This window comes from Pungitius pungitius, chromosome 9, assembly GCF_949316345.1.
Source record: "Pungitius pungitius chromosome 9, fPunPun2.1, whole genome shotgun sequence".
Lineage (NCBI taxonomy): Eukaryota > Metazoa > Chordata > Actinopteri > Perciformes > Gasterosteidae > Pungitius > Pungitius pungitius.
In genome coordinates, this window is record NC_084908.1 from 13,480,449 (window position 1) to 13,495,178 (window position 14,730).

The 14,730-nt window shown below is 43.2% G+C and overlaps 1 protein-coding gene across 3 annotated transcripts in view; it reads right to left on the reverse strand.

The window, feature by feature from the left end:
- The window catches only part of LOC119218585 (endonuclease V-like), a 34,395-nt gene that overhangs the window by 8,186 nt on the left and 11,479 nt on the right, over positions 1-14,730 (reverse strand). For all 3 annotated transcript variants that reach the window (XM_037473120.2, XM_037473119.2, XM_037473117.2), the window contains one exon: positions 7,052-7,115. In XM_037473120.2, the coding sequence (XP_037329017.2) occupies positions 7,053-7,115 (63 nt within the window). In that variant the 3' untranslated portion in view covers position 7,052. The remainder of the gene's footprint in view (positions 1-7,051; positions 7,116-14,730) is intronic.

A 14,730-nucleotide genomic window follows, 5' to 3' on the forward strand; every position in this document is an offset into this window, starting at 1 on the left:
CCGATGGATGAGTTAGATAGGTGGAATAAGAAATAGCAACTGATTAATGTATATAGACATGTATATAGACACATTTGTCCAATGCACCACCGCCCTCACCATGATATATTCATTATTCCCCACAACTATTTCACTTGACGTTTCCACTATATATATGTATATATATATATATATATATATATATATAGACTAAGAATACTGGAATAAAATACCTATAAAATACCCACTATGTGTTTGCATTGTACTTTTTTATAATATACATGTTTGCAGTGGGTTAGTCCACATAGCTCTAATGGTGTATTTTCACTGCAGTAAAAACTTCATTGTGACTATACGAATAGAGAATGTCCTACAGAGTGTAAAGTCCACAGGTACATTTGAGGGACTAGGACATATATGCATAATGAATTGGGTCACGCTCTTCCAGTGATCCCTTTGTTTCCGTGCAATGTTTAGAATACCAACAAATCATTTATACAAACGTAGTGAAGACAAAATAAATTAATGTGTTTAGAACTTCTATGGATATACTTCTTGTTAGCTCATATTTAGTTAAACACATCAAGGGACCCCTGCCACAGTGCCGACTGGTGATTGAACACCCGACTAATTGAGCAAACGTCCACCAGACACAAAGGAAAACATTCCTAAAAACCAGAAGAAGAGAGACACCGATCTTTATTCAGTGAGTGATGCTTGGTTCACTCTGAAGTGATCCGGGCGGATGTCTATGGGATCTCTCTGTAGGATAATCAGTATTTATCAGCTGACTCTGATCCATTGGCACAAATACACACCTACACAAACACATGAATAAAGCTAAAATAAATCATCTTTCCCATTATTTTTCTCGCGAGATCCTGACAATGTTGATGTTGCTACTCGGGACCTCAATTTTCATTATACACCACAAAATCATATTTAATAGTGGAATTATGTTTTTTCTGATGCTGGTCCTTGATGGAAAAGGCCTGGAGGGAACCCAAAACAAGGCAAAGGACGGAACCAAATACACCAGATTTAATTACCTAACAATCACATAATATTGCCAGTGTCAAAACCTAGTTTTGGTCTTTTATTTTGGTTTCGTTCTTAAATGAGGTATAGTATTGAACTACATTGTGTTGAATCATCTTAAGACATGACACATCTGGAGTCCAGTGGTAGCTCATCATTGGGCTCCGAACGAGTCCCTTTGCAGCTTCCAGAGAACTTGGACTTGTCGCTGTGACCATGTGACACTCCTGCTTTCAAAATTGTTGTAAATTAATAATTATATTTATATATATATTATTGTTTCTTATTGACATTCATTTCTTGATGAACATCATTGAGTCAAGTCATCAAGTTTTACGCACCGAAGCTGGTGGGAAATTAACAAATGTGTAAACCCTCCAGCCGGTGGGAAAGGCTTCCGAGAGTGTTAATCCTACTCCTGACGAAGCCGAGCATCGCTGCTGACTACAGCATCTCACTAGCGGGAGCGCGGTGGCCTGCTGGCAGCGCCCGGTGGAGCTAGCGAGCAGGGGTGGACTTCACATAACAGCCACTCAATAAAAACAAAAGCCCTGGCACCTGCGCTGAAAAATCTAATAACCGATGTTGGCGGGATCTCTTGCACGTTCTCCAAGGATGTCGCGTCCTTATTACAATAGATCGGCCTCCATTGATTCATCTTTTGAAGCCTCACAGAGGAAAAAAGGATGCATTGATTTTTCGGGTTTACAGGGAGTGCGTATTAGAAGTTCAGCTTCGTGGACGCAAAGACACCTGTGCAGCCCTTTTGCAGTGGGAAGGACACTCTGGCGTGACGGTTTGAGTGGGTGTACTTTGTGCTGTAGATTCTATTGGAGATAAACAAGGCCATTCGTCTTGTACTGCAGCAGCTCACCTGTCGTTATAACTCAAGTGCCAGGCGGTGTCGGACCGGTCCTCCATCAATCACACATGTCAGGATGCCACAACAGAACAAGACCCTGCTGACAAAAGTGGAGGTGCACCGTCGCCAGAGACTCGTTTTTTCAGTTTGAGCGTGAACAGAAAGACAAAACACTGAAAAATACACACAGTGCTTCTGTTGCAAATTAACCAGGCAGAAAGTGTCTCAATTGTATGAATGAATGCTAAATATAGATTTATTCAAATTACTGAATCACTCTGCTGCAGTGACTTGATTTTGAGCACAACAGCTGTATGTCAGTATGGATGTTAATTGGGAAGGACTATTGAGGTCACAATACCTATATATTAGATATTTAGATATATATACTAGATATTTAGAAGGAGATACCAACACCAATGACATTTCACAGTTCTTGAATAGGTTCATAAACCCCCCAAAGCTGAAAATGACTGAAGAAAATCATATTGGTGCGATTTAATATTTGATCTCACTGACTGACATCTGCCAGCAGGAGAAGAGTCATGAGGAAATGATGGGAGCACAGACAAAGTGAACACTCCCTGCTGTCGTGATGTCTACGACTAGTTGCGTCTTATTGCCAGGCCAACTGTAAGTGAAATAGATAATTGCTAGAATAAATTAATGAAACAATATTATTAACATTTTTATTGAGTGGCAAACCTGCGGTTGCTCTAAAGCAGTGGTTCTCAACTGGTCTGGCTCCGGGACCCACCATCACCCCTTAATGACAAGGCCGCGACCCAAATCGAGGAACATTCTCAACATCTCAAATTTATTCAAAATCAAGTTCATGAGCTGAATTTCATATTCAGGATGTTTAATTATCCTAAAAACCCAACGTCTCCCCCATATCAGAATGGTTTGACCCAACCTGGCACACGCTGCTGAAAACATGGACGGACGAGCCGGCAAACAAAACGACACTCCGCTACATTAAAAAAGTCCCTTCAAAATAAAATCACAGGATGATTTTTTTATTTTTATTTTTTTTTCTAATTTTTATTTTCCCATGCAAAGGCCCGCGACCCACTAAAAACGGGTCCGCGACAATCACTGCTCTAAAGACCACTTGAGGTCAATCCCCATAGACCCCCATGCCCAACTTGAAATCAAATCTGTCATATCCAAGTCTCTCCAGGACTCCTATAGCCATTAAACAGAAAATGAGCTTTACTTCATTCACTGAAACCAAACTCATGACGTTTCTGCCCGGACCCCACCCACTTCTACACCCACCCGGTTTCCCTTCCTTCCGTCTTCCCACCTCTCATTCCTGGGGCTCAGCCATTATTCTTGTTATCGCTGAGGAGTGCACGCGGGGTCCGTGTCAGTAGGTACGTGTTTGACCACGACGAGGCGCCGCTGCTAAGAAATGATGCGGCCGGTGGCAATTCATCAACGCTTTGAGCGGCGCTGTGGCAGGGGGAGGCGAGGGCCCGCAAAACACCACGCGTCATCCCATCACCCCCCCCCCCCCCCTCATACCAGGGAGTCGATGTTTTTAAGGGTTTGTTCTTGCAGCAAGACATTTCTTTTTTTTTTCTTTTCGCTTTTCGCTTTTGACAGAATTCCAATACATGAAACCCTTTTACAGTCCAATGATACCGTGTCAACCCTCGCCCCCACCCTTCAAGATTCAAAAAGGTGTCTTGATTTGTCTCCGTCCTTATTACCCGTGCTCTCAACCCCATAAATCAGCACGCACGCACGCACGCACGCACGCACGCACGCACGCACGCACGCGCACACACACACACACACACACACACACACACACACACACACACACACACACACACACACACACACACACACACACACACACACACACACACACACACACACACACCTTGCCCTTCCCCACATGATTTGTGACCTTTTGCCAACATATATTTCCTATCATCTTCCCCACATCGTTGCATAACACACAAATATTGTACACGCTGTGACTGTAGTATGCCGCCCCCCCCCCGCCCGCCGGATGGCTGCAGCTGCCTCAGGCACACTGTGAAGCCCTGTCCTCTGGGATGGAGGCATGGAAGGAAAAGACGCATCAAGGCAAGTGATAAAAGCGGCGAAAAAGAAGGAAAAACATGGACACCAAATCTCCCAGGGAGCGGATTAATAAAAAATCTTGGCGCAAAGTTTTCCTTTGCTAGTTAAAAATGTCTAATGTCTCAATCTGTTAATATCTCAACAAAAACAGAATGTGCAAACGGTTTTAAACTTATTGCCAGATGAAGGAGGAGCCAAAAATGAAGAGATTAGAGGGGGCTGAATATAGACAAAGCACAGACATGTATGGATGAAACGGAGCAAGCAAAACTGGGACAAACGGGGACAGTAAGTGTAGGAGGGGAAACAAACAACACCCATAAGAAAAGGGAAGATTCTTGACTGGTGAAAAACTTCTTCATTGTAACTAAAGCTTCAACATCAAATGAAACAAGGATAATTTTCTCTATTGTATTTAAAAGAAAATCACACCAGGGCTCTAAGGAAAATGGCTCTTATGATGACTGGACGTTGGAATCTGCTGTAAACGCGGCATATAAAAGAGGTTGATTTGCCATTGCCAGTATAAATGAACCCTCCATTTTTTTTAATTGAAGACACTGGAAAAAAAAAAACATAATCAAAAATTGATTTTAGCGTTTTAGGCAAAAAGCTTAACTGCCGCTGTCAACAGGGTCGATTGGAAGGATCCATAATCTAAACAGCAAAGTGACAAGTTGTCACTTTGCTGTTTAGATTATGGATCAACAACCGGCTTGTGGCAACAACCGGCTTCTGACAACACAAGCCGTTTGTGTTACTTTTCTTTTCCAGGCCAGACAAAGTGTACAATCCCACCAGCGTGTTCTGGGTCCAACTAGGGGCCTCTTTCCAGCGTCACGTGGACAGAAAAAACAAAAACAACTAAGCTGCCCCCTTATTGGCAGCTTTACTTTGAGCTCCTGCCGGACCTTCTCGCCGAAGGGACATTTGAACAGCGACTCACTCCCAGCTCTACTGTTCCACTAGAGAACCATGGCCGTATACCTGGCGGCACTGACTCACCTGAGGTGTGTAGGGAGGTAGTGCAGAACGGAGAGACAGAGAGCCAGAGGCCGACAGAGAGTAAGAAATATCATTAGAGCTTTGTGCCCCTGAGTCATCTGGACTCCCTTTGGTACAGAATTGGCATCAGAACAGTTTGGGTCGTTCTGGGCCAAGCACGCACACACACACGCACAAAGGTTGAGCGGACATTTTAGATATTGGGAAAATGATTTAACCACAATGGATCAATTATAATTTCTAGACAAGAACATGTTAAGTTTCATTAAATTAAACCAATTAAGCTAAAAAAAAATGGGAGGTCGAAATAGCAGCAGAGTGATTGCAGCACACAATAAATGCATGATTGATTGTACAATCGTTGTTTTCAAGTTTTTTTTGTTTCCCTACCTGTAGGTAACCTGAACTCTGACTAGTTGTAGTGCTGAATTCTTTAGTTTAGGGATCCGTCACAAAGCCATTCAGCAATAAAAGCGATCAATAGTGCCAGTAACTCCAGTAACAAGCAGCACGTCACTCAGGAGTTTGTATCATTTTGCCTTTACATTGATTTTTTTGTACTCCCGCTCCCTCCCCCCCCCCCTTCTCTCTGCACTGTTGCTTCCCTCTGTTGAGATTTCTTCATCTCCACTCCTGCTGCTCAGTCTTCCACGTCTCTCTCCTTTATTTCCACTATTTATCTTCGTCTGCCGACCAGGGACACAACCAACCGGTGAGACGGCCCGACGCCATCCGCTGGCCGGCAGATTTCTTACGATGTCCATTCATCCTGAAAGGGGGCCCTGACAGGAAAAGAGTTTGGGAACCACTGGCCTAGAGGAACCCGCTGCAGCCCTGCCTACTCAGCACAAAGCCCCCCCCCCTCGTCTCAGAGGCTGATCAAAGAGCGCAACGCGCTCAGAGGATTCGCCGCGCCCGGGGAGCTTCCGAGTGGATGAACGCGGACGTCCCATTATGTTCCCCAGTGGGCCGCGCTGAGAGGGTGCGAGAGTGCACACACACGCGGCCCTCGTGAGCCCGCGTGTGAGCAAAACTAAGTGTGAGCTGCCGCGCCTCCGTTCTGAATGCACAATTTGAAAAAGACTTCCCACCGTACGGTGAATGATGATTGGGTTTATCGAAGCATTCGAGTCGGCGCCTTTGATCTGTAATGAGGGAGGTAGGGCTGAGCAGAGCGGCGCTGCCTGTTATTTCAGATTAGAATCACAGGATCAAAGGCTTTTTCTCACCTCACTTTTCCATCACTCTTTTACTAACCTTGGCTCACCTCTTAAACTTCCGCCTCCGTTCACAACCCTTAGTCTAAGACTCCCACCTCTGAGAAAGAAAGTTAATCTCAACCAGTTACAGGACTACTGCTCACTTACTGACCTCTGACCTCCCTTCTAAGAGGCCATGAAGCTAAGAAATGATTTCCTGACAGATTGGGATCTGTGCTCTGCAGGCCATACAGGGTTTGTAATGTATGAGTTTAATATTTGATCAAATCTTTCTTACTACTGATCGAGCCGATAAGGCAGAAATGAGGCATTTACAGACAATTATTTTCATGCCAAATGCTGAAACTTCTAAAACAGTTCTAAAATAAATTTGCCCAACGTAAAGAGAAAATGAGATGAGAAAGATAGGACCTGTTTGTGCTACACACTTTTTGTAATGTATGAGTTTAATTTCACTGGTTTGATTTAAACGTTTGGATCTTTCCTCTCCCTTTACTGTTATCAAGCTAATGAGGCAGAAGGAATAATCTATTAATTTTATGGCTAATCCTCCAATCTGCAATTGTCTGAAGATCAGTTTATCCTCCACTAAAATAAATTTGTTTAATTTACACAGCAAATTAGACAAGAATAATTAGGCTTTCTTCCAACAAATCTGGCTTTACTTTAATTTGGGGAAATTCCTCAATGAGTCGACTGCTGTTGCATCAAAGCCTATTCTGAGCCTGTGTGAATCACTCCTCTGTCACATAATGTGCCACATCAAACAAGTTTTTTTTGTGTTTGTGCGAATGCGCACGTTGATGTGTGAGAACGCACACGTGTAAAGGTGTATTTTGTCACTTACCTCATTTCTTTGTGTCGTGTATCTGCATCTGCGTGCGAAGGTATTCTCTGGAGCGGTGGTCGGCCTGGGGAGCGAGGCGGCAAAAAGAGGGAGAGAGAGATTCAACCTTTAGGACGCTGTCAGAAACAGTTTTAGGCTGTGATCAGAAGGGATTCATTTACGCACATGACAGCTGAACGCCAATGTTAATTTCTAATGAAATTAAAATGCCTTGAAGCTGACCACACAAAACAAACCGAAGCCTTCAACAACAGAAATCCCTGCGAGACGCAGTTTGCACAGCTTCTACTGGGGCTGCATGCCTTCCAAACACCATTAGCATTTTAGCGCTGTTAGAGCTTCTGCACTCAGGGCCCAACTCTTTCTGTGATTCAAAATCAGAAAAATGCAGCGTTTATTATAAAGGAGCTGCTGTGGGTTACACTCTACAACCGAAGGTTCACAACACATCAGAACGTGTGCTTTGTTAAGATTTTGCTACCGTCTCTAGGAAAACACATCGAACCCCTCAATGTAGATGAGTTTGTGAAGGCCTCAGTGTTACTGCAGGCACAGTGCAGCAGGTTTTTCTCTCACTGTTGCCAACCGTCCGTTGCAGAACCTAGTGACCCTTGAGAAAAAGATCTCACCCCCGCGGGGCGTCACAGTCAGGACTCGTACTTCCCTCTTCAACCTGTTAGAAACAGCGTGTGTGAAATAAGAAGGTGGAGATGTGAACCTGTAGCTGATCTAAACAACAGCCTCTCCAGTCCCAGTGGAAATATATAAAAACCCTCTGGTACCATTATTCACTCGGGTTGTTAAAAAGATGAGATATTAAAAAGGTAGTGATCACATCAGTCATCGTTTTGTTTTAGTGAAAACTTTTTGACCAGCAGCAGCAGTTCGCAGCAGGCCGCTGATCAAGGTGCAGAAGCATCGATCTCTCCTTCAAAGTGCTGTGAGCTTATTCTGCGGCCAAAGGCCTTTTGAATACTCAAGCCAACAATATGAAGCAGCTCTAAGGTATTCCTTCATTCATTGGATTGATTTGAGTGTTCTCACTTGAACATGTTATCTATTGGAATAGTGTTTGATTGATTGATCAATCAATTCAAATATCTGAGCGGGCTGGAGACAATCTGCTTCTGTTTATTGTCGTTCGAGAAAAAAAAAAATAAGGCCCGGTTTGATCATTTTGAGCGGTCTTTTTCCCCAACGCCATCAAACAGAAATTACACACTTTCATCAATGCTCTAATTTGCTTATTTGGATTGAAATGATAAACCTGGTACTTTGACAATCAAGCGGCTCTACACAGCCAGTTGACACGGTTATGCCACCAAGATGTTTGACTACTTGCTTCAGCAAAGGCCTCTTTAATTGGTTGCTTTATAAGGTCCAGGTTAAAATTAGGTGTAGTTATGGTGAGGCTGTTTAGCAATTTAGTTGCAATAGTTAAGAATAAATAACCTATTCTGCCAGATGCTTTGTTACACAAAAGGCACTGGAACAACTGTGGAAAAGGGCTGGCACAGAAATATGTGGCCTGTGATTGGATGAACCACCTGTCAACCAAACCCTTTCCAAAGCCAGTCCAATTTTGCTAAATTTTAAGAAGAAATACTCTTGAGGGCGTTGTTGCGTCCACGCTGACCTCCATTTTTGTAAAGTGCCGCTCTGTGTCCTCTGGCTGTTAGAAAGACATTTCTGGACACCCATGTGAAATCATTGGAAAGGACACTCATTAAATGATTGCACGCATGGAGCAGAGTTGAAACACATGCCCGGTCATGCGTCAAAGCTGCTCAAAGCTTCCTTCTACAGCTTCGAGCTATATAGTGACAAACATCTGTGCCTCCCTCGGGGCAGGTGGGGCTGGGGCGGCTCCCACTGGTGACCTACGCATCAAAGAGACAGAGATCGCATGAAGGGACATCTAGTCAATAAACCCGTACAAAAATGAGTTCCTGCAGCCACTATCCCGTTCCTCATCCCGAACATCCGTTCATCCCAAAACACTGTGTGTCCGTTGAAAAGGTCATAAACTCTCTGTCCACTAAGACAGAAGCAGCACATTGCAGAAGCCCTAAGGACAAAACCTTTACCCTTTTTTTGCCACAAGTTATGAGAAGATGTTTAACGACGTTTTAACTGTTAGCTAAATGTGAAGCTGCAGCCAGTTAGCATTCATTCATTAGACAACTGCTGGGAAGTGCACTCTTTTAGAACCGCAGGTTGGTGCTACTAACAATCCGACTTTTTCAGTCCCCATACAGACACCTGGGCTCCGATACGGAGCATATATCCGATACCGGATATCTATTGGATAAGCTGTATGCTTCAGTGTGTAGAAGTTAGTTTCCTTTATTTGTAAGGCAACATTGGGCTTGATTTAAATTGTGTGTCTGACTCACATCAATGTTGACGTCAGTGCAGCCATCGCCGCCACCTCGGGGGCACACATGAGAGAGGGATCAATTCCAGCCTTTGGGATCTTGGCTTATAACCAAATTATTCCTTTAAAGCAAGAGAAAATGTAATTGAAGCCGTCGCTAGAAAGGAACCCCCAAATTCCCAAATGTTAGACATAATTATGCAGTGCGAACCTATACACACACACCGTGTCAATAATAAAAGTCCCACTCTGGCTTAGAGTACAATTAATTATTATTCTGTGTATCAAAAGGTAAAAAGGGAGCGGGATAGATTTAAAAGAATGTTGCTGCAGACCACAGAGTGCCTTAGTCCCCGGCAGGGTGGGAATGCACAGGTGAAAACAGGTGCACTGCCGGCTCTCTGCAAGAGCTATTGGCAGGTTTTTGACACATACACACAAATGTGTGTCAGAATTCTGGCTTCCGTGCAGTGGCCCGGGGCAGATCGTTATCCCCCGGTCCCCCAAAGCCCTTTAAGCCCTGCAGCTATATCAGCCTGCTCTGCTGCTTCCCCCTTTCTATATTCTCCCTCGCTTTACCTAATAATTTGTTTAATTATCCTTCTCCTTGGAATGCACTTCCTCTCACTTCTTTTTTTTATTTTTTATTTTTTTTACTAATCATTTAACTTTTCTACTCCAGACCTCTCCAACCAGGGCTCTTTTATCTTGCTCCAAACGTCTTGCGATCTCTCTGCGGAGGTCCAGAGTCCAGTGGCTGGAGCACCAGAATGTCAGAACGCCATATATTAACATTTAGACAGCCTCTTGGCCCCGAAGGGAAGCTCCAGTTTGAGATCAGTCACATCCTCTCGGCGCGTTGAGGAAAGTTGCCCGAGCCGACTGGTACGGCGTGCACAGCGGAGCACGGGTGCCAATCTTCATGGGCGTTTTACCCCGTCAGATGTCCTACGTGCCTTTTCATGGGTGTGTAAGGCTTCTCTTTCTCTCACTTTTCCCTCTAACACTTTGCCACGCTCTTCCAATTCCATTAAACACATTGCGGTATGTTGCCATCAGTGTCAAGTCAATTTGACAGTCTACCTTCTCCACAGACAATCTTATAACAGGAAACGTGTGTATGTGCCATTTCTATGAGTGTAGCTCAAACATACCAAATACTTTAAATATTGATTCATTTGATACATTTTTGGATGAAATCTTTAACCATGAGAAAAAAAGGGAGAAATACCTGTTTCGCCCAAGGTGACATTTTTAGATTGCTTGTTTTGTCCGACCGACATGTCGAACGTACGTACGCAGATATCCAAAAGAGGGGGAGAAGTGAGTCCTCACACAGCCGAGATCAAAGTCAGCCATTGAAACAAGCACCGTGGATCAGACATCTATAAATATTGGATGAATTACTATAGCTATATTTGGTTGTCACGATGAATCCTAATGACTTGGTGATCTTTAGAATGTTTGGTAAAGTACACAGAAAGAGATTCCCTCCTTTATAGATACAGGGAGGAAAAAATAAAGACGAACTGGGTGACAACAAAAAAAACATTACATTAACAATAACTGTTCATAAAAGAGACCACACTTCTCACTGATGTTCACGTGTATTATTATCATCCTCTAATGTGAAACAAATACTCTAATTATAGACAGAGATCTCTCCCCAAAGTACTGGAAGTTTCTCTTTTCCAAGTTAAGTGTTTCCTTACGCAACACGTTCAAGGCAACGTTTTTGTACAGTGACTGTGGAAGAGAAAAGTGAGACTAATTATTATTCATCGCTGGAACAGCGGAACAGAGAGCGGGTGGAGCCCAGTGACGGTGTGAAGTCCCTGTGAGGAGAAACTCCTCGTAGCGAGTCTCAGCGGTCTCGCAGTCACCGGGACGTTTTATTGTTGCTGTCGACCGCTTTGTTTTAAAATCAGCGTGTGTGTGTGTGTGTGTGCGCGCGCGCATGTTGACACGACTCCTTGTGTGTGTGTATGCATGCAAGTGGTGCTCACTATGGCCTGTGTTTGTGGTACTGTATATGTGACAACAACCAGAAATACACCAGCTCTGCAGGCCTGAATTATTCAGTGTGAAGACCGAGCAGCAGCAGTAGGGAGAGGGGGGTGGGGGGGGGGGGTTAGTGGTTGCATGAGGGACGGCAGTGACAGAAAAGGAAAACTCTATTGTGACAAAAAAAGAAAAGTAGAAAATGCCGGCGACAACGAGGTGAGAGAAAGTCAAAAGGTGTAGAAAAGCGCGGCTGGTTGCAGCCGACACTCACACAGTAAAACACACCGGACTGCCGGGGAGCACAATGAAGACTTGCATCTGGGAACTGCAGCTCTAAAACACAAATCCTTGCCTCTTATACATTAATATATCCCGGGTCTTTAATATCTGCACAAAAACACACAACAGCAATACCTCTCTAAAGGCTCACAAACAAACTGCATGCTTCCCGTCCCTCCTACCGAGATTGTTTTGATGCTGCCATGAATAAACGTCAGCAGGACAGAAATACAAATCCGATGCACTTAATAGTTTCTGGAAACTATGTGCGCAAGACGACAAGAGCTTTAAGCGGCATACAGACTTGTAGGAACAGAGCGCAGGTAACTGCTGCTGTTGAGGGATCATAATTAGTGACTTCCGCAAAGCACTCAGCCCACTTCCAGACCTTCTCTCTGTCTGTTCCTCTCAGAGAGCATCCGAGTGCCATTACTAGTGGAGGTCTTCCCATCATCATCAGTGTGTGTGTGTGTGTGTGTGTGGACCAAGAGGGGCGAGGAGTAATGGATTTAATTTTGGAGATGATGGCCGATAGACCAAATGTATACCGAGGCAAGACAAGCAAAGTTAAGAAACCTGTTGAAGCCATGAGTCTTGAAGATTTATGTATATGTGAATGTAGGAGGCAACAGGAAGCAGATATTTTGGATATTTAGCATAATGTCCAGCGTAACACATTTCAAACTAATAACTTTACCGGTGCTTTTCCACTTCACAAAAGTGTTGAAGTTGTAAAAACAAATACCGACAATCCCCAAATGGGACATTGGCGTGATAACGAGATGTCAATCACAAGGTCTCCCGGCCCTAAAGCATGATGTCTCTGGGAAGGATTGACTCAGGATTGACTTCCAGGAACAAGGATGTAAAACAGACAGGAGATCATACCAGAGGTCGATTGGGTACAGAAAATCTGTGATGTAAAAAAAAAAAAAAAACTACAAAAGAAATGTATTGCATCCAACTGTAACTTTACAAAATCTATCAACAACCGTTTCAAGTAAATATAAAGGACTAATTAATAGTGTGTGTTGATTTCTGACTCAGTCATTTTTAGTTTAATAAATGATCTCATTGCAGTACAATGACTCACTTTTCTTTAATTTTTCTAAGCAGACAGGCCTGCTGATTCCATGTGACACTGCCACTTTTGTCAGGGAACATTAGCTCAGAGACAATTAGGTTTCAGTTGTACTGAGGCCATTAGAGCTTTTAACTGTCTGATGAAGGAAAGGAAGGAAGGAACGGGAGATGTGCCTGCAGCACGATGTGTAAAAACTGCATGTGCTCAAGAGTATCTGTACAGGGTGTACATGTCGGAATGGGGATGGACTGTGTGCGCAAGTGTTTTTACAGCCGTTTACAATAAGTGACCAGAGGTCAGAAGAAAGAAAACTTCAATGAAAGTCACAAAACTTGTAACCTGGAGTTTACAAGATTTGCTCAAAACGATCTTCATCTCAGTTATTTTGATATGCTTAAATATACTATTCATAGACCCTGGGTAAATCTTATAAATAAATCATACAATAAGAACATCAGCAGTTGGTAATCAGGACACCTTGAATGAATGAACATGACAGGCCACATCTTGAATAAAGACGAAAGCTAAATAGTTTTTTCTAAAGAATTGTATGAATGTTTTCATTCAACTTTATTTTCATTATGAAGTAAATTATTTTTTAAAGGAATCAATTTATCATTTAGAAATGCTAAATGTTCTCATTACAGTACATCATAGCTCAAGGCGATATCCTAAAATGTATTTAAACGATATTCAGTTCATTTTTTTTTTTAAATCACAAAGAGAAGCTGAAGCTGTTGAACAGTTCCCAGAGACTGATGCGTGCACGCCACCATATGCATGATTTTCCCAAGCTGGTGAGAATGCGGTTTTTATGAAAAGAGACAATGAACCACAACCCACAGTGTGCTTCTACAAAAGGTTTTAGTGGCCACTAATGCAACATCCTGTCAGCTTCCTCCCGCCGACCTCTGCCCGTCACAGTGACAGGAGAAGAAAAAAAGAAAAAGAAATGTTTTTTGTCTGCTCGTCGTCACATGCAGGTGAAGCGTGGCGTACAGTAGGAGTGGGAGCATTGAACCGTCAGAGGGAGCATCACTGTGCTGTGAATTAAGTCTACTGCAGTGCTTTCACACATCAGCCTTCACTGCAGAATCCAACCATGATGTCATCTTTCTGAGGGGGCCGTATTAGATGGTGGGAAGAGGGGTGGAGAAGACGGAAAGAGAATGTAAAGGTTTCATTTGCACTCGCAAAGAAAACGTCATCGATGAAGTCACTGCAGGAGGTTTTATTCTGTTGTTTCAAAGTCGGATTTTTGGATTGAGCACACCTGTTGCACAATAAACTTTTAATAATCTATTACGGAAATGTAACACTGCAATGGTTGCTAATAATTTGATTATTGGATTTAATACTAACTTAAATATATTTTGTTAGTGGTGTAACAAAAGCGGCAATACTGACAAAAAACCTGATTATGTTATGTATTAACATACTGACCGCTTCTTTGTGTTTATTGATCAGATGCAAACCACAATACAATGTCTTCAGGCGCTGGCAACATTTAGCTTGAGTCCAACCAAGCCCACTATGACTATATGTGCAGATATTCATGGCTTATTCTATATGTTAATGCCATTCTTTTAGCAGGCCATCACATGTATAAGTGCACTGTTTCTGCCATAATGAGTGGACAGAGGGGCTCAACATTATCTGCAGGCATCACACAGAGAGCTTTTGTAGAATTCAGACTGTCCTCCTGTCAGATTTTGATTTTTTCTCGTGTCTTTTTTTCTGTGATGTCAGCAGTGAAGAGAATATAAAACATGTGCGGAAGCCAGAGGGAGACAGAGAAAGCCGGGCAAAAGTGGGAGCAGGATAGAGAAAAGAAAGGGAATCGTGAGAATCAGGAAGAGAAGACAACAGTTGGATGAAGAGAGAAAAAATCCAAAGGGGGCCAGTGATTGGACAGAGGAAGACGGGAGTGTCCCG